The 21,216-nt window shown below is 40.1% G+C and overlaps 1 protein-coding gene across 4 annotated transcripts in view; it reads left to right on the top strand.

The window, feature by feature from the left end:
- IFFO1 (intermediate filament family orphan 1) overlaps positions 1-21,216 on the top strand; it is a 390,911-nt gene that overhangs the window by 325,161 nt on the left and 44,534 nt on the right. For all 4 annotated transcript variants that reach the window (XM_044079576.1, XM_044079573.1, XM_044079577.1 and 1 more), the window contains 2 exons: positions 12,852-12,947; positions 21,046-21,176. In XM_044079576.1, coding sequence (XP_043935511.1) covers positions 12,852-12,947; positions 21,046-21,176 — 227 coding nt within the window. The remainder of the gene's footprint in view (positions 1-12,851; positions 12,948-21,045; positions 21,177-21,216) is intronic.

Here is a 21,216-nt window from a genome sequence, read left to right as displayed (position 1 = left end):
GGGGAAGGGTAGGAAGATTAGGTAAGAAGGGGAGGAGCTAGATATGTTAATTAGTGGGTGTGTGGTACACTTCAGAGGTTTGAAGTGGATTATAGAGTTAACAATTTGAGTGGATTGAAGAAGATAGGGGAGTGTCTACTAGATGAATAAGTGTAGGACCACTGGGGGCGGGTGGAAATTGGGGGCAGGGTAGGGGAGCGGAGTGAGCCCGCAGGGCGAATGGAGCGGGTTCAGACAGGTGAGCAAGAAGTTAGCAAAAACCTAACAGTAAGCAGCTAACTGCTGTGTACCTTAGTAGGGAAGGAGTAGGTCTAGGAGGATAGGTGATAGTGGACGTGGAGGTAAGTGGTAGTAGAGAGCAAAGGCAAGAGAGAGTAGCAGGGAGATAGGGCAGGAAGCCAGTTCACCAGCAAGGGATAGAGCGTTGGCTTCTTTAGATACCAGGAAAGGGGGTAAGATTTAGGTGCTAACCTGGTTTAGAATGGTATCAAGTGGACAGAAAGAGTTACCAACAGAGGCAGGTGGGCAGAGAGAAATGTATCAAGGTGTGGGAAGATTCCTAGGGATAGTAGCAGGAGGAGGCACAAGAGTGACAAAAGCTTCTAATCGCTAGGGGATAAAGAGGGAGGAATAGCTGCTAGGTATCCTGGCTGAGTTAGCATCTAGTACGTACTCTAGATATATACAATGTTTATAAATTACCACTTTATTTGATATCACATACTTTCTTGCCTCCTTGTAAACAGGGTTCAATAAGCAGGACAGCAAGTCTTTAAGGTATAGAGGAGTAGTAAGGATGTGGTTTGCAGAGAGTCCTTTCACCAGGTAGGTATGTTCACAAGATATTACTGTAGGTTAAAGGTTTCTAACCTAGGAACAGAGGGGACAAGAAAAAAGATAGTGAAGGGGTAGGAAATACATTTAAATAATAGGGTAATACACACAGTGCATGCAGTTCATAATAGGCAACAGGTATTTAAAACTACAGTCAGGGTAATACTCAGAGCAGCTTGAGTTCATACAGACAGTTGAAAAACAAACATTTCAAAGTAAGCAGATACAAAGCAAGGAATGGCAGCTTCTATTTAAACAAACATTTGAAAAGCATGCATGGCAATAATAGCAGACATAATGCTGGTGTCCCTGCACTTATTCAAACTAACAATGGTACATAGTACTCATACAAGTAGACTATTGTCTACTTGTATGAGTACATGTCTGAACAATGGTTCTGATGAAGCACTTAACCATGTTTGTGGAATGTTAACGGTTCAGTGAATTTTGGAAGCTGTATTACCAGAGTTTGTGATTCATTTTGTGCTGTATCATTGGTTCCAGGAATGCACTGCTTGTGATTTTTTTGGAATAACTGGACAAATCATTAAGTAAAGAGAGGGTTGATTCACTACCAGGAAGTGACATGACAGACTATATTTTTATAAGGAAATGGATAAGGATGTGGAAGGATATTCACAGCAGATTTTTAACGAATTCAAGGAAAAAGAATAGAAAGATGAAATATGTATAGGATTAACAAAAGTCTTATGGGAAAATTATGATAAAAAGAAACTAAAATATCAGACTGGTTACATTGGGTAATATAGATTATAAACTTATAATGCCTGGTTTTCAAAGTAGATTTGAGAAAAAATATGAAGGAAATGTTACAGGAAGAGATATGTGGAACAAAAAGGAAGACTATAGAATAAAAGTTGATGTTAATAAAAGCAGTTATTTGGGGTATGAAACAGGGAGTAGTAGAAAGAGGTAGTAGCTTTTGACATTATAAAAAAATGAAAGTGTTAGACATGAAATTTGTGAGAGTTGATAAAACAATATGATATACCAGGAGCAATTATAGATTTTTCAGGAAGGTATGTGAAAATTCATAAGTATCAGTAAATGGATGGATAGGGAACACAATTAAGATAATGGTGTTAAGCAGGGACGCCCCATGAGTACCTTACTGTTTGGTTTAGAGATGAATGGTGTCATAGGTAAAGTGGAAGAAAATGTGTGGGACGCAAAGGTAACATTTATGAGAATGGTAACATTACCTTTATTTATGAGCTATGTGGATGAGCGATAGTTATAGTGAAGAATAAGGTATGGGTTTAATTTAGTTTTGAAGCAGCTTAATAGGATTATTAAAAAAAGTAAGACTAAGCTAAATCAAGTCAAGGACTATGGGGATTTAGAGAATGTGGGGGTCAATTTTAGTATGAAAGAGAGTGAGGATAAGGTTTGAGGAAGAAGAGGTAAATGAGGATTAATGGAAATTTATAATGCAAGAAATAATGTATGTATTGAAGACATACTAGTCTGATAAAGTATACCTGATTCATTATGTTATACCAGGGAATTTAAATTATGTACTTTTCCTAGTAAATTAGCCAAGAAAGGGGAGGGTTACATTTGGTGAATCCATTTTTTTCCGAGTTCATTATTTATTTGTTTCAGATGGATATTTGATTGGGACAGTACTGGAATGACACCAGAAACTAAGCCAATTGTTAAAGTCAATCATTTTCTGTTTGTATTGAGGCATTATTCTGGGTGACTGTAGGATGCTGCTTAAGGCTAGGGATATCCCTACCTGGGACACATATTCTGCAAGCTCAATCATGTCTGTCTTCATATAGTCCAGAGAGGTACGTCTCAAGTCATTCACACTAACATGGACTATGGCAGAGTCATAACAGCACCTGTTGTTAAGAGACTTGAGTGTGTGCGTGATATGGCAGATTCTATCACCCGACAAGCAACTTACCGTGACTTTCTCCTTGTCTAGCCTGGTGAGGGGCACATCGGTGTGTCACATCATAGAGTCTCCTATGACTAGTATGTTGGGTTTGTGGCTGGGCCTTTGAGGCTGAGAAACACAGGTGTGTCTTCTATGTGTGGTGCTTGGTCCTGTGGGTTGTGATGTGCGTGTGTGTTTTTGCCATGGAGGTTTCTTTTGTTTAGGTATGCTTTTGTTGAGAACCTCCACATATGTGGGAGCATGTTGTACAGGTGTGGGTGGTGTTAGAGGAATGGTGTTTGAGCAGACAGCCTTCTCAGTGCCACATGTGCTGGCTTGTGATTGAGACAGCAAGGATTCTAGGTTCTTAATGTAATTGCATCTCTCACATATTGTGTTCCTAGGTGGTAGTAGCAGAGGGTTGTCCGTGTACATGAGGCAGTTGTTACACTGTCTCAGGATGCCCATATCAACCAGACTAGCTGGAGAAACCCTAGGAAATTGTCTGTCCATTGTTGTCAGAATCTGTGGAAGAGAGGCCAGGGATAGTACAGTGGGTACTATCTGAGAAGAGTACCAATAGGTGTGAGTAGGGCTGGATAAAACCAATACAGTAGCTGCAATGGAGAGCCTTACTTACACAGGAGTGCTGGTAAGGGAAAAACTGCAGCTGAGATACCTCGCAAAAGTTAAAACAGCACAGAGGCGGTGTGAGATGCGCAAACAAGCACAATCCCCATGCACATGTGAGGCTTAAGTACCATAAAAACTAAAGTAAAATAGAAACACTGGAAATGACCAGTCAACCCTTGTCTTTGAACTCCTAGCCAAACACCCTATGCTAGACCAGTTCCGACCAGTTCACTTACTCCAGCTAAGTGCAGGTAAGTCCCAGCCAACACAAAATGGCATAGCAAGAAACACACAAACAGATCTGGATACAGCAAAACCTTTAACCAGACTATGCTAAAGATGTTTAAACTCTGTTTAGGTTGATGTAACACAGGAGAACAGTTACACACTTTATTGGGAACCACTTCTTTGTCAACTTTGAACATTAAGCCCTGCAAACAATGTATTTCTTCCTTGAATGAAAAGAAAAGGCAGACTGAATTTCTTTCTTTACTCATGATTTTTGTAAAGGTGGTCACTAGATCAAAAGGTTGTAAAATAAATTCTAAAATATACTTCATAGCATCTCGAGCTCTGTAGTGTCTGCCTTGCTCCTATACAGTTACTACACTGCAGTCTTGGCCAGTTATAGTACATTTGGAAACATGTAGGAAAAATCCAAAGATTAAGACAGAGTGCAGAAAAGAGAAGTAATCAGAATGGAGTAGGGGGCCATGATGATGGGAATGGTGGAGGAAAATACTTGGGGGTGCTGGGTTGGAACTGGTGGGTGCAGGGGCACCACTGAGTGGTTTTCTTAGGGCTCCATTTCTCCTGAGGCAAGGCCAGGAGTCAGAATAAACAGCATTTAAAATAGTATATTTTGGCATAAAATCATAGGATCAAAGGAGGTTGCTAGGCTACTGGCCCTAGGGCCTTTGCATGCCTAACCAAGTACAACCCAGCCCCTATTCCCTAGAATATCAATGTATTGAGTAGAATTAAATAAAAAACTACTGGCCCTATCCAAGAGGGACACAAGTGAAACTCCTGGGGTGAACTTTCAGTTTCCCATCCAATCATCCAAATTACACTTAAACAGGGTCAGCTAGGTGGTCTGTTTCACCTGAATTGGAAGTTTATTCCAGAGGAGAGGTAAACTCAGTGTGGCATATCTGTCCCTCCAGCAAGTCCTGTTAATGTCATATACTAGGCTGTGATCTCTAGAGCGAGTCATGTGCATCATGTACCATTTGACTTACGAATGTGCAGCATTTCCATTAGTGCAGGATCTGTGATTACTTTATATGCAAGACACAGGTCTCCTCTGAGCTGGCTGCATGACACAAAGTACAGTGACATAGATTTCAGTTGGTCAGTATATGACATATGCTGAAAACCCTGAATTTTCTTTGTAAGAAACCTTTGAGGTCTCTGTAGTTGCTGCAGGTGTCTGGAAAGGTACATACTAAAGGGAACATTATACCTTATTATTGGCCTGATGGGTTTTCTGGAAGTGATGCCCTTACTTATGAGATGGGCAACTTAGAAAGCCCTTCTTACCACTGTGGAGACATGGTGGTTAAAAGAAAGGTTGCTGTCAACCTGCATGCCCAAATTTTTCACCTATGATTGCATGTTTAGGATGTTGTTATTAATGTGGTAATCTGCAGCGATGTCACCCTTGCTGAAGGGGATGATGATGTATGTTTTTGCATTTAGTTTAAGCCAATGACTTTGGCACCAGTTATTTGTCTGTGTGAGTCCCTCTTGTAGGATGTTTACATTGTTTAGAGATTCAATGACTGCTCCCAACTTGCAGTCATCAGCAAACTTTGTTAACCATAGACCTTTTGGTTTTGTCTCTACATCTGAAAAGTAGATTCCAAACAGTAGGGGTCCCAGCATCAATCCCTGTGGAACACCACTGGTTACAGGTCTGTTGGTGGAGGTTGCATCCCCTATTTTGACTGTGTGTGTTCTATCGGTGAGCCAGTTTGCAACTCACCCGGCAATATATGAGTTGATGTCCAGCTAGGTGAGTTTATCAATGATATCTGAGTTGGGAATAGTGTTAAAGGTCTTGTCCAAGTCCAGGTAGGCTGAGGCTGTGTGCATTGATTTATCATTGTCCAGGGCTTTGGTGACTGTGTCAAAGAAGTCAATCAAGTTCAAAAGGCAGGATTTCCCTTTGACGAAGCTAAACTGGGCCAGGTAGATTGTTTTTAGGTTACCTATATCTTTGTTGATAAGGTCCATGGTGATTCTCTCCATATTCTTGAAGATAAGGCTCGACAGGCTTATGGGTCTGTAGTTCCCAGGATCAGTGGAAGCACCTTCTTTATGTAAAGGAATAGTAGTTGTTGTTTTCCAATCAGCAGGGACAAAACCAGTGCTTAGGCTGTGGTTGAAAAGATTTCCCAGCAGTACATCTAATTCCTGTCTGAATCCATTTACAACATAGGCTGGGATATTATCAGGCCCATAGAAGCTGTGTCTTTGGTTTTGATGCAAGTGCTTAAGACCTGCTCTTTGGAGATGCTATGCGGAAGGCAGGTGGTAGGGATGCTTTGGGGGATACGTGGCAGGGACAGGAGGGAAAGTTTCCACTGAACCTGACAGCCAGCAGGCTTACTATTTCTGTGGGTTCAGTTTATGTGGTGCCATTAACAACCACCTCTACACACATCTGGGTTTTTATGTTTATACAAGGCATTGGTGTAGATCTCAGTATAGGCGTCTTTGCTGTCAGTGAGGTCAGGGGCTATGAAGCTATTAATGCCGCCACATAATAGGTTACAGTAGGCTTTAGAGAAGTTTTTTAGTTTAGTTACAGCTAAAGGAGAGTCTGATCTTACAGTTACTCACAAAGAAACTGATTTTTGATCAGATCTCACAAGGGAGGGCCGTACATATGGGATGGAGTTTTCTTTAAATAACTGCTACTGAAATTAATTCTGGATAGGATACCAGTCTATCGTAACACACACACGCATGCATGCGCACACACATGCGCACACATGCACACACACACACACACACACACACACACACACACACACACACACACACACACACACACACACACACACACACACACGTGCGCGCACACACACACACATACCTGTGATGGACCAGTTGAAGTAAATCAAATAAAATACACAGAACAAACATCACAAAAAATATGACAATCACATTAAAATACATAAATAAATTAATTCTACAGGATGCAAGCATATTGCACCATCAGAGCCCCCTTTATAGTACACACACACACACACACACACACACACACACACACACACACACACACATATATATATATATATATATATATATATATATATATATATATATATATATATATCTACTCACACACACACACACACACACACACACATATATATATATATATATATATATATATATATATATATATATATATATACATATATATATATATATATGCAATTGCAGCGAACAGCACTTTGACAGTAATTCAGTGAAAATCGTTTCAGTGATTTGCTGAATTTACCAAGGGAAACTAAGTACATGGCCAACAGCACAACAGACCTACAGCTATGGAAATTGAACCCACCAAAGTGGGGGCTTCACTCCCCCCACCCCCAACTATGTATACTAACTCTGATATTGCACTACAGTGGAGAAAAGGGCATAGTTGGGCTGCAGGGTAAGTATTTACTTTCCCTCTGTAAATTCAGTGAATTGCTGAAACAATTTTCGCTGAATTACTTTCAATGAAGTAGTGTTCGCTGCAATTGTATTGCAACAAACTAATATAGATCCTGCACACACACACACACACACACATATATATGTGTATGTATATATATATATATATATATATATATATATATATATATATATATATATATATATATATATATATATATATATATATATATATTGGGCCCCTTGTGAGGGTGTCAACCAACTGGTCCAGGGCATTTGAGTTGACAAAGTCCAAGAAACTTTGGCCATTTATGTTAGTACATGTATAGTTTACCCAACCTATGGACAGGTAGTTAAAGTCACCCATAACCAGGGTGTTCAGTTGTATCTTGAGTGATTCGAATAGATCCAAGTATTCACTGTGGGCATCCTAGTTCATGGAGGGGGGTCCTATAGCTGGCAATAAACCTTTGTACGAAGATCTAGCCATGAGTAAGAACTATTTATATCTGCACCCCAAGCAGATACCAACCAGGCTAACAACAGGAAAAACAATGATCTTACTTAAGAGTGAACCTGCAAGCTACCCTAAAAATTATAGACCAATAATAACTTGCCTTCCGATGACGTATAAACTATACACTGGAATTGATGTCAAAAGAGTTTATAGTCATTTAGAAGAAACCTCAATTATGGCAATAGAACAAAAGGGCAGTAAAAGAAAGTCATATGGAACAAAGGATCATTTGTTGTTAAATAAAGTCAGAGTGGAGAACTGTAAAAAGGGGAAGACTCTAACTATGACATGGATTGACTAGAAAAAAGCATTTGATAGTATCCCACATTCATGGATAAAAGAGTGCTTAAAAATGTATAAGATACACCCTACACTGATTTATTACCTTACAGTGAAACAGTGGCAGACCACTTTGCAATTAAGCCATGATAAAGGACAAATTATTATCCCAGGGGTAAAAATTCAAAGGGGGTTATTCCAGGGGGACTCTTTGTCACCGCTGCTATTCTGCCTTGCCATTTAACCCATTAAGCTGTTTACTTAACAGCTTAGGCCACGGCTATAATTTAGCTCCTAGAAAACAACAAAGTGTGAAGACTTCCCATCTTCTCTTTGTTGATGATTTAAAACTGTATACCTCATCAGATGAGGAACTGAAAGCACAATTGCAAGCTGTCAAAACTTTTGCAGATGATATAAGAATGTCATTTGGTCTTGATAAATGTGCTCAAGCAACCATTAAAGCAGGAAAACTACAGCATCAAGAAACATCAATTTGAAACAAAATGTGATATAAAAGAGCTTGAGCAAGAGGGAGTGTATAAGTATTTGGGAATTGATAAAGGATCAACAATAAAATACGAACAGATGAGAATAAAACTTAGTAAGGGATACTTTAGAAGACTTAAATTAATCCTGAAAACAGCGTTGACATCTAGGAACAAAATTCAAGCTATAAACCAATTTGCTCTTCCTATCCTAACTTACAGTTCTGGAGTGATTAGCCCCAAAATATGTTGGGTAGATTAGACAGGAAAGCATGAAAGATGCTTCATGCTCACCAAATGATTTATAAAAATCAGTGCATACCAAGATTATATATTACCCGTTCCGAAGGAGGGATGGGCCTCCTTGAAATTGATTACATGTATAGATCTGCAGTCATGGGACTATATACATCTGCTGGCGTCACAAGACCCGAATATAGTGAAACTTTTGAAAAATGAGGAGAATAAATCTAAGATGACTTCTCCGCTTAGTCTAGCAGAAGCATATCGGTGTCAAGCAGGAATGGAAATCAAACCACAAGTAGATAAAAATCAGGCAGCAACTGAATGTGCCAAAAAAACAAAAGAAAGAATGCAAGTTGAAGGACCAGATGAGAAGGCAATAAATGTGGAAAATGCATATATATAGTTGCAAGTATAGAAAACTTCTGGAAGAACCTCATTTTGATCAGGATCGAACACAGGAATGGTCAAGGAGAAGCAAATTCAAACTAAGAGATGAAAGGTTAATATTGGCGGCCTGAGATAGACCGCTTCATACACGTTGGTTTATAAAGTCCATTGAACATGTTGGAGAAACAGACAAATGTAGGTTTTGTAAAACAGAATTAGAAACATTTGCAACATACTAATGGCAGAAGGTGAAAGGCATAATAATGTGGCGAGACTGTTGCACTGAGGACTGTGCAAACATTATGGTATTGAAGTGGCTGAAAAACACTGGAAAACTGAGCAACAAAGCATCATAGAAAATGATGAAGTCTACATCACATGGGATCACCCGTTACCAATAGTTCAAAAGATAGATGCGAGTAAACTGGATATAGTGATCCATGAAAAGAAGACAAAAGTAGCATTGATTATTGAAATCGCCACACCCATTGACTACAGTGTCTTGCATACAGAGAGAGACACAAAGTCATAGGATATCAGGATATGCAGGCAGAAATTAGATCAATGTGGAAAAATGATACCCTGACAGTTCCAATAGTAGTAGGAGCAGTGGGTCTTATAAAAAGCATCTACAATCATATTTAGATATGTTACCAATACATGTAACCCCATACGAATTACAGAAGGAGTCATTACTGGGCGCATTGTGGGTGCTGCGAAGAGCATTTCTGGCTGACATCAAAGAATGATAGAATACTAATTTCATGAATTTTAATTGTACTCTGACTTAGGAATGGGGTCCATTCCCATCATGGTATTAGAAACCCAAAAGACTTGGAGAAATTAAAAAAAACTGGTAGTAACTTGGAGAGGGGTCTTATCTACAATCAATTGGACCTTGAGTAGTTGAAGGGAATCTTTCTGTTTGACCAGTCTAGAGGTGTATTTATCTTTGACAAATGCTGATACTCTACCTCCTTTAGGTCTCACACTTTCGATTTGTGTTTTGAATGTGTGGAAGGCATTATAACCCAGTATGGCCAGGGTGCTTTCCATGGCCTTAAACCAAGTCTCTGTGACTGTACAGATGTCAGCATCTTCTAAGGTGAGGGCTGCTTCCACTGAGTGCAGTTTCAAGTTTAGACTTCCAGCATTTAGCAGCATAACCCTTAGATTGTTTTTTGTAGATACTTTTACATCAGGAATTTTGTTCTTGTGACATTGCCTAAAAAAGGCACTATGGGGTAGGCAATTGCCTTAGCCAGTAACCAAAATCCCAGAGGTAACAGGTGAAGACTATCTTTGACAAAGCAGCGTAGTCTGTCTACCATGTCATCACAGGCTGATGGGTACTGGATCCCCTTAGAATGCCACCAGAAGCCAAGCCAATTGTTGAAGTCAATCATTTTTTGTTTGTATTGTGGTGTCATCCTAGGTATGGATAGTATGCTGCTCAAGGCTAGGGACATACCTGCTTGGGACACATATTCATAGAGGTCAGTCATGTCGCTCTTCATATAGTCCAGTGAGGTACGTCTCAAGTCATTCACACCAACATGAACTATGACGGAGTCATAACAGCACTTGTTGTTGAGAGACTTGAGTGCGTGTGTGATTTGGCAGACCCTGGCACCGGACAGTCAGCTTACCCTAACCTTCTCCTTGTCCAACCTGTTGAACAGGACATCTGTGTGTCTCACTATGGAGTCACTGATAACTAAAAAATTTTGTTTAGATGTGTTTTGCCTTAGGGGCTTGTTTGGTGAGACAATTGTGTGTATGGTTTTATGTGTAATGGATGCAGTATGTACTGCATTAACTGTGGCATATTTGTGTTTTGGAGGTCTCTGATGCTTAGGTAAATTTCTGGTTAGTACCTCCACGTAAGATGGTTTATTTGTTGAGTGCATGGTTTGTGCAGGAGGTGTAGTATGTGGACTGACAACCTGTTCAGTATTACTGTTCTGTGCTTGAGAGAGCAAGGATTCCAAATTCTGTATACGTCTCTCACAAAATGAGCAGGAACGGTTTCCTAGTGGGTTGTCAGTGTACGAGGCAGTTGCTACACTGCCTCATGATGCCCATGAAATCAAGCTAGCAGCAGAGATGGGGGGAATGGCCATCCATAGTGCTAGGTTTAAAAACTGCTTTACTCAGTGGGCAAAGTAATGGAGGGGTGTGGTTTGATTGGGCTTGAAAGGGGGTTGGAGACTAATGGAGATTTGTAGGTAGGTGGCAAATGGTCTAAAAAAAAGTGCAGCTGAAGTGCTGTCCGAGCAGCTAAGCTCAATTTGGGTGGTTCCTCAGTCAGAAAATGGGCAGCTGCTAAGGGGAAAATATATCTACTTTAGTTTTTGCGTCTGCTACATGCTTTGGCCACAAGGTTTGTGGGGGAGGCCCTCTTAATGTGAGCTGGCTGGTTAAGGAAACTTGAGTGGTAACAAATAAAGCTAGAATCAGCAGATTTGAATGTAGCTTAAGCTGTAAATCCTGGAAAACAGTGCGAGTGAGGTACAGAAGCAAAGGCAAAAACAGTCAGCAACAAACACAGCTCACAAAGTGCATCAGATAAAAACACAGTAGCAATATAGCAACAAAACAATCATGAAGTGCAGTACAACATTAAATAATACTTATATTAGCAGGAGAGACCAGCAACTGATAAATTCTCATTTACAGGCATTCCAGCCGTCTGGCCAAAACTCTGCGTAGCTCGTGTGAACTGAGTACAAGTCCACCCAAAAGCAAGGCTTAAATGCCGATGAGTTAAATAAAAGTAGCCCAACTACCTATCGGAGAAGACCACACAGAGCCTTCTCCCACCAAACTCCAACTCAAAATGGTCCCTGCTACATGCTTCTGCCACAAGGTGGGGTGTCCTTCTTAATGTAAGCTGGCTGGTTAAGGAAACTTGAGTGGTAACAAATAAAGCTAGAATCAGCAGATCTGAACCTATCCTATGCTATATATCATGGAAAACATTGTGAGCAAAGTACGGAAACAAAGGCAGCAACAGTCACCAACAAACACAGCTCACAAAGTGCACCAGATTCAAAGTGCAGTAGTACTATAGCAGCAAAACAATCACAAAGTGCAGTACAGTGTTAAATAATACTTATATTAGCAGGACAGCCCTCATCAAGGTCATGTGGAAATTAGATATAAAATGCAAGACAACATTCACTGTACCAAAAATAAAATCATCATGTGTGCAGCTTTTCACAAAATCATATAGTCTATTCAAGAAACACCAGCAGTCTTTGATGATCGCTATCACATTCTTTAATTTATTATCTAGTAACATTCTCAAAGGTTCAGTCTTAGCCCCTAAAGCTAAAATAATCTTATAGGTGCAATATCCTAGAATTCAGATACTCTTTGGAATTCCAAAAATACACAGAACAAAGAAAAGCCACCATTCAGTCAAAGACACCTAACATTTCATGAATAAACTATATATCTATATCTATGTATCTATATATATATATATATATATATATATATATATATATATATATATATATATATATATATATATATATATATATATATATATATATATATATATATATATATATATATATAAATATATAGATATATCTACAGATATAGATTTATATATATATATATATATATATATATAGATAGATAGATATAGCTTTAGATATCTAGACAGATAGATATTAGATATATTTGATTTGGACTTTAACAGAAATGTCTGTCTGGTGGGTACTATGCTGCAGTAAAGCTTTTGCCGTCTGTCTGTCTACTAGGTGATGCCCCTGTTTGTGGGATGTCATATCATACCTGCTGTGCTGTGTTTGGGATGTGGACAGGTGTTATAGGTGATAATCTGTGGTTTAACTCGTTGTTTTTCTTTCCCTAGCAACAAGAAGAGAGCTTGGAGAAGGTTATAAAAGACACAGAATCACTGTTCAAAACAAGAGAAAAAGAATATCAGGAAACAATCGATCAGATTGAGGTATGCGTGAGGAGTCAACTTGCTTACTGATATGTTCAAAATGAGGAAAGGGCAGGGCATTGTATTATGTGTTATCTGATCCAGGGAAGCTGAAACAATATTCTTCTGCACTTGTTAAATTAAGGCAAGAAAGAACACTGTCATTTCTGGTTGATCAAGATGAGAGTCTTTTTGGCAGTACAATCATCAGATCAAGGGTAAAGACTCCGTGTTAACTGTTGCTCCTTCAGTGATGCAAGATATAGTATTTGTGCCAAACTAAGGTTAAACCAAGAAACAATACTTTGAAATTTACATATTGAGATGAGGACTTATAGTACTGTAGTACACTGAGCTTGTTATACTAAGGATATAGGGTTGCCACCTTCATTTGTGGCTAAAACCAGAGTAAAGCCACACCCCTCGCGTCACAAGTAACCCCACCCACCCCACCTCCTCTCCCGCCCACATTCCGTCCATTTTGTGATGTCGCAATGACATCACTTTGCAGGGAACACCCTCTTTCTTTGTTCCTCTGCCTTCTTTTGGCTGATTTACTATGCTTTTCTGTAAAAAAAAGCATAGTAAATCGGCCGATTTACAAACTCTGATAGTCTATTTCCTTTTGAAACAGAATACTGGAGTTTGTACAGTGTTTTCCGGACTAGCGGAGAATCATAGTTTCATAGTATAGTACTAGGCTATCTGCCCTGGGGCATTTGTAAGCCTAGCCATAGTGATGTGGCTTTTGCCACCCCATGAAATGGTACAAAAAATGTACAGAATAAATTTAGAATACTGTGCCTCTGTCTAGTAGTGACACAATGAAGGTCCCCTTATATAATAGAATTAGTTTACTGTGCCCCTGTCTAGCAGTGACACAGATGTGACCCCTGGGGTAAACTTACGATCTCCCATCCACTCATCAAGATTTCACTTGAAGAGAGACAGTGAGGGGCTCTGCCTAATATGAACTGGGATCTTGTTCCAAAGCATGGGAAGCCTCTGGGTTATGAATCTATCCCTCCAGAATGTCCTATTCATACTTGTGCTGAGGTTTAAGTCTTTAGCTCTCGTGGTCCTGATGGATTTGGATTTTTTGAGGTGGAGCATGTCCATCAGATCCTGATTGGACATGGCCTTGTACGTCAGGCAGAGATCACCTCTGAGCAGGCGGTATGCTACTGAATAGAGCTGAAGTTTCTTTAGTCTGGCAGAATAAGACATATGTTGGAGACCCTTGATTCTCTTGGTGAGGTACTTTTTTGGTCTCTCCAGCTGTTGCAAGTTTGATTTCCGGATAGTCCAGAAAAAAAATGGAGGGGTGGCAACCCTATTTAAGGATAAAGTAGCACATAGGTTCATAGGTGTGTACTAGGCTTATGACCCTGGAGCCTTTACAAGCCTAGCCCATAGAAGTGCCCTGGCATAGTGCCACCGGACCTTAGTTCCCAGTGCCTCTGTCGAATAGAGCCACTGGAGTGATTCCTGGGGTGCATTTTCTATTTCCCATCCACTCATCAAGCGCTCTTTCGAAGAGAGACAATGAGGTGCTCTGTTTGACATATATGGGAAGTCTATTCCATAGGATGGGCAGTCTCTGGGTGAGGTACCTGTCCCTCCAGCATGTTTTTTTGATTGTGGCAATGAGGTTGAAGTCTCTGGAGTGTGTGGTGTGGAGGGATTGGGATTTCTTTAGATGTAGCATTTCTAACAGAGCTGGGTCAGACATGGCTTTGTAAGTCAAGCAGAGATCACCTCTAAGTAGGCGATATGAGACAGAGAGTAGCTGGAGTATTTTGAGTCTGTCCATGTAGGACATGTGTTTAATGCCTAGAATCCTTTTCGTGAGGTACTTCTGTGGCCTTTCCAGCTCTTGCATGTGTCTAGTGAGGTACATGCCAAATGGGGCATTGTACTCCATGATTGCTCTAATGAGGGAAGAGAAGAGAGAGAGAGACAATGACCCCTTTCTTCCTGGATGCAAAACCCTTGGTAATGAGATGTGCCACACAGAAGGACTTTCTGACCACAGTGACAAGCAATGTGGTGGTCAGAGAAGAGGTTGCTGTCAACCTGCATCCGCAGATCTCTTATAAAGCCTTCAGTATTCAGTGAGCTCCTGTCAATGTGATGATTAGTGGGAACTGAGTTTTTACCAAAGGGGATGACAACTCATTTTTTGGCATTAAGCTTAAGGCCATGGTTTCTCACATGATTTTCAGATTAAAGTGAGGGCGAGGGTAGTATTGTGTGATCATTAGCCTGAATGCAGTATCAAACCTGTGTCAGTTCGGATGAGGGCAGTACTGGCCTTGCCAGTAAACTGATGGCAATGAATGGACAGCATCATGTGCTACATAACCTAAGCCAGAAACTAAGGAAAAGAAAGGACTGGCCATGCCATGTTATGGGAAGTTTTATATTTTACATCTCAGATGCAACTACAACAAAGTCCTGGGTTCTCTATTTCCATGGATTCTAGGTCACTTCACTTCTATGAAACAAAGTGTGTACCTTCTTGCAACAAACGTCTGTAGCAAGAAGTGATTACTTCTGCCGATGTAATTGCCTTGAACCGGCATGTAATTCTGTTCTTGGAAGTGCTTACGTGACAACAGTATTGACATCTGCACCAGTTTGCAGTGAGTTACGTGGCTGGAATGTACGTTTAGTGTGATGCACATTTCTCTCCTCCATGTGAAGGAGTTACGTTTCTGGCAGCCATTGCTTATTTATGTAGCGTTAAGTACCTCATTCCATGTCAGGAAGCACTTCAATAACATTTATTTACTAATAGTTACTTACTCCTTTTCACTGCGATTTTGTGCAGAGAGCTTTTACTGCAAGTGACCATCTTTTTCTGCTTTTTGCTGTACCCTTCGTTTCCTCTCCCCATGACATGCACCTCATTTTTAATTCTGTCTTGTGTCCATCTCTACATTTCTTGTTGCCCTTCTAATATGAAAAATTCAATTCTCAGGTTTTCATATGAATGTTTCTGAGTGCTGGACAATTTTATTTCTTTCTTGGGAAGTGATTTCTTCTCTGGCATTATATATGTTTTTCTACTGCAGTATTTGTTTGTAATATGCTGCCAGATATTTATTTTATGGTGAGAACCATTGGCCTTGTGACTGAAGTCTATATCTGTCTGTTGGTCCATTAATACTCATCACCATCAGGCGTCCTTCTGAACCCGATAAGGTTCTTCATCCCCCTGTTCTGTCAGACCACAGCATCACATATCCCCTGGGGGAGCTTCATTTCCAGTAAGGATTTGCATTTAGAAGAGCTTTTCTTTTCTTGTCTGGCAATTAGGGAGGGTGAGAGTCTGAAACCCAGCTAATTGTAGGCCATCATCCACAGTTGATTCAGATCAAGAGCTTTTGTAGCTACTCATGTCGCCATCTAGTGGTCACTAAGCACATTGCAGAAACAAGTTCTGGGCTTAATATTTGTGCATACATACACATGCCTAAACCCTGGCTTCACTGCAGATCATTGCTTGACAAGCTAATGTACCTGCCTGTTGTCTGTACTTATGTCAGTGCCCTGCCCTGACATATCAAGATCATGCCATCACCATTAGCCTAGGTCTGCAAAGCCACTGTCATATTGTTGTGGTCAGGTCCCATACGTCTCAAACACTTATTGTAAGAAATGTGGAAAAAGCCAGAAAGAATGGCGGAGCAAAGGCCCTAAAATAGGGACAGAATTTAAATATCGTTCCTACAAACTTAGAACATGGCTAGAATAAAAGGATTTGCATTATTACTTACGTTTTGAAGGATATAAAGTCTGAAACTCAAATGTCTGTCCTTATTTAGTATTATTTAGTGGCTTCAATAGTCAATAATTTACCAGAAAACCACAAATTTTATGACAAACAGACCAAAAATATGAGGCAAAAATCTGGACATTCTGCAAAAATCTGTACATTTGAGAGGTATGGGTCCACCAGCATCTGCACTCTTTAGTCAAAGTTGTGGAACTCTGAATACAGTCAGGGCTGTATCAGTTTGTCCCACAGATCTGACTTCAGTGAGGCATTTATCAGAGATGTAGCTAGCTCATCTAGTGCCTGGTACAGTTTATTTATCTGGCACCCCTCAACCAAAGCAAAAAACAGTATTCTAAGTAATAGATCAGAGATGAGGACAAAAAAAGTTTCTCTATCTGAGTTGAGGACTTAAAAAAAGTCTTCTGTTTGAAAATGTAGCAAACTGCTAAAAATGTAACAAGTAGGTTACTACAGTTAAACTACCCCCATGAAGTGCTTCAGCTCAATACAACCCCATCTTCAACTGCAGGTTGCACCCCCAAACACCTTGTATGCAGAACAGGGGTCTATATTAGATCGACTTTTTAAAACGTTGAATGTTTTAATATCGACCCCTATTCAGCGAATGTTGACAACATCAAACATGCAGAACAGCAAATTTTTTCCAAGGGAAAAAATTCACTGTTCCGACACACATACACAGAACACAAACATGCCAAACAAACAGCAATCCACACACACATACACCTACAATCCTACATCTAACCCTTCACTAAACTGTATACACACCACAGCTATCCACTTACCTTAACCCAAACCCTAACCCAAAGGTCCATCACTATCGCACACTCACCTCACCCGCGCCCTAACCCTAACTCACCTACCCCGACCTAACCCTCACATCCACACAGTCGCACACTTACCTGACCCACGCCCTAACCCTAACTCACCTACCCCGCACCCTAACCCTCACATCCAAACTATCACACACTTACCTGTTCCTGACCCATAACTTTCCACCACAGTGCTGAACATAGCGAAGCCACAGGAACGGCAAACCAAATTCCTTCCCTAGGAAGAAATTCGGTGTTCCACAGCTTCGCTATTTTCAGCGTTCGCTGAATAGGGGTCGATATTAGAACAATCGACGTTTTAAAAAGTCGATGTTCTAATATAGACCTGCAGAACTGACCCCCTCCTTCACTCTGCCTTTGCTATGCCTCTAGCATTTATGTCTGTGATTGGGCTGGGATATTTTTGAGACACATGAGTGGGCTTGGCGTAATGGTTAAGGTCTTCACTTCATAAACACAAGGTACAGAGTTTGATTCTGATCTTGAATTGTTGGCTAGGTTTAAAATGGCCCTTCAGGGCAGTTAGCCTAGTATTCATCTACGAACATTGATTCTGGTAAGAACTACTTATTTACTGGCAGGAACTACATCTGTGGTTAGAAGTCCATAAAAGGTCTTACTTGTTCTCCACTCCAAAAGATGAAAGTGAATCTTAATGGTTAATTAGATATTCATAATGCTGCAGTTATCCAAAATAGCAGCTTCAATCATAAAATAAACTGAGATATGAAGAGGAGGTGTTTGTACAGGAGGGCAGTTGAGAAGGCTGACAATATACTGGTATATCTGGGAGGCAGTAGGGAAGGCTAGCACAATGCCAGTTTGCACAGGTGGGCATGGGAAGACAGAAAGAGTGCTGCTATGCACAGAATGTCAGAATCACTGCTAAAGCTTTTTTCATATTTACTTTTGTTGCTACCTCAGCCATTCATTTCTTTCCATGTTCTGGTTCTCTTCCTCAGCCTGTACTGGGCATGTGCAAGTCTTAGCTTGAGATTGCTATAAACCAATCAACAACTAGGAGCTGGCTTTAAAACTTTTGCCCAAGGCAGGCATGACTAAACCAAATATAAGGAATGAAACACATTTTATTGGATCAACAAAGTTTTATAGTATACCTGCTCAAGCTTTTGGACTAACAGAAGCAGAAGCCCTTCATCAGGAGTTGTGCAACTTTATTTATTTATTTATGTATTTATTGACATTTGTTAACCGGGTTAGTCCAACTGGACTTGTGGCCCATTTTCAGTAGAGATCCGAGGAGAAAAGCTCCAATGATACATTTCTAATACAAAGTATAATATTACACAAAAGTATTGAGGTGAGAAGCAATTTTACATTTTAACAAATAAATTTCTATTACAAAGTATAATACTTCACAAAAATATTGAGGTGACAGGCAATAATACAGAGCTAGAGTCTTACATTTGTTGAGTACATACAAACAAGTTAAAGTTCCAAGCATGGAGAAGAAGAAAAATGAAAAATATGAAACAAAGTTTTATTGTGAGATAATGCAATAGGCTGAGAGTAAAACAAAGTATCTATATGTTACTGCTATATGTGTGGAGTTATTCACATACCTTATGTGAGGTGTATAGGGGGACTAAGTAGTTATGCAAATACCTTATGTGAGGTGTATAGGAGGACTAAGTAGTTATGCAAATACCTTATGTGAGGTGTATAGGGGGACTAAGTAGGAATCTCAATAAGGGCAAGTGGGGGGGGGGGGATAAGTGGGGTCATTGCAAGGGCAGGTCCTGGAATTGAGAAAATATCTTTTTAGTTCATTTTTAAAGTGGGAGGTATGTGAAATTGAACGTAAGTCAAGGGGAAGTCTATTCCAGGCATGGGCAACTGAGTGTTTATAGAGTAGTTTGCCAACAGACTTTGTAGGCTGGTAAATGTTAAGTAGTTGTTGATTAGAAGTGCGGAGGGTTCGGGATGGAGTGTAGATAGAGACTAAGGAGGAGAGAGATGGACAGAAGGAGGGTTTATAAAGGATAGAGTGAAGCATGTGAAACTGATAAAGTAGCAGTAGTTGGGGAAGTTCAAGCCACTGGAGATAGTTTAAAGCAATGCAGTGCTGTGACTTGTATGGGAAGTTAGTAATGAACACAGAGCAACTCCAAATGAAATGCCCCTGTTAGTCTGAAGGCTCAAGTAGCTGTACTATGAAACCTAAGTTGGGCCAATAAAAGGTATCACATCAGCTCTGTGTTCACATTTTTCTGTCAGTGGACCACCATGTCTTTTCTACTGTTTTTTACTCTTGTTAAATTAAGTCATTTGTGGGTAAAACCTGTAATACCCATACTCAACTGACAGTTACTAATGCTATAAAAGGCCGCCTCTGTCTTTCCTTCTTTCTTCTCTTCCACTGGTCATACGTGTTGTTATTCTGTTGTCCCAGTCGCACCACCGTGCTTTAACATGGCTGATTAGTGTTTTACCTTAAGATGAAGAAAGCGTTTCAGCCAATAAGAATTCAGGATTCTGCAGCTATTGTGTAATTCCCAAAATAAAATATGTCATATCAGTAGAAGGGAAAGATTAGAGCAGTTTAACAAGATAAAGCAGGTACCATAGAATGAATGAATAAATGAAAACACAAGTTCTGCTACCTCACAGACTGTTCCACTCCTCCTACGTGATAAGACATAGTAGTTAGCAATGAAGATTCTTTGCAGAATTTAAGGGATTCAGGTCAGTAGAGGACCGAACCTCAAAGCATTGCCTTTGCAAGGATGATGTGGATGGAGTTCAAATGAAGCAGCCACAATAGTATAGTGCAAGGCATGAAACAGAGTCTCTCTGAATACGTTAGTACGCCAAAACATATACTTCATAGAAGTTAGATAGTAACACAGGCTGAGTATGAAAATAGTCCAGTGGGAGCTGTACTGTATCCCAGTTAAAAATAGAAACAAACAAATAAATAAACACAATATTATGTGGCTCTGGATGAAGCATTCAGGTACTTCACCAAAACAAATAGGCAAACAAATGAGTGGAAGAAGGCAAGGTGTGGTGGAGGCAGAAGAGGGAGACAACAGAAGGAAAAGGAGGTAAGGAAGGGATAATTTCCTAAAGTAATTAAATCTTCAAGGACATGAGGGTTATGGCATATTTTTGGAGAAAAGGGAGACCAAAAGAAATGTGACAAAATAATATTTCACCAAGGGGTTACGACTCCTAAAGCAGACTCCCAGGAAATATGATGAAGGCTATGATAACAAAAACATTTAAGAATGCACAGGACAGTAATGAAGGGCTGTAGGGTACCAGAAAGGAGTGTCAGAGGTTCATATAAGCTGTCAGCTTGATGCATAGGTGGGGCATTTGGGCATAGTATATTAAGTAGCATATGAATCCTTATAATCCATTCACTGTTATCATCTGATAATGTTTTGTTACTCTCTCTCTGTCTGTTTGTTTTCATCATTCCTGATGTTTGACAATATGGGGGTCAACTGAGCAGCTAGAACTGGCTACTGCAAAGAATGACATGAACCGTCACCTGCATGAATACATGGAAATGTGCAGCATGAAGAGAGGCCTGGATGTGCAGATGGAGACCTGCAGGAGGCTCATCACCCAATCAGGAGACAGGTGAGAACAGTCATTACTCTTCCACCATTCAGAAGACAGA

Source organism: Protopterus annectens, chromosome 8.part0, assembly GCF_019279795.1.
Source record: "Protopterus annectens isolate FY-2018-M chromosome 8.part0, PAN1.0, whole genome shotgun sequence".
NCBI lineage: Eukaryota > Metazoa > Chordata > Ceratodontiformes > Protopteridae > Protopterus > Protopterus annectens.
The sequence above is the reverse complement of the archived record's forward strand: the minus strand, read 5'-3'. Positions and strand labels throughout refer to the sequence as shown.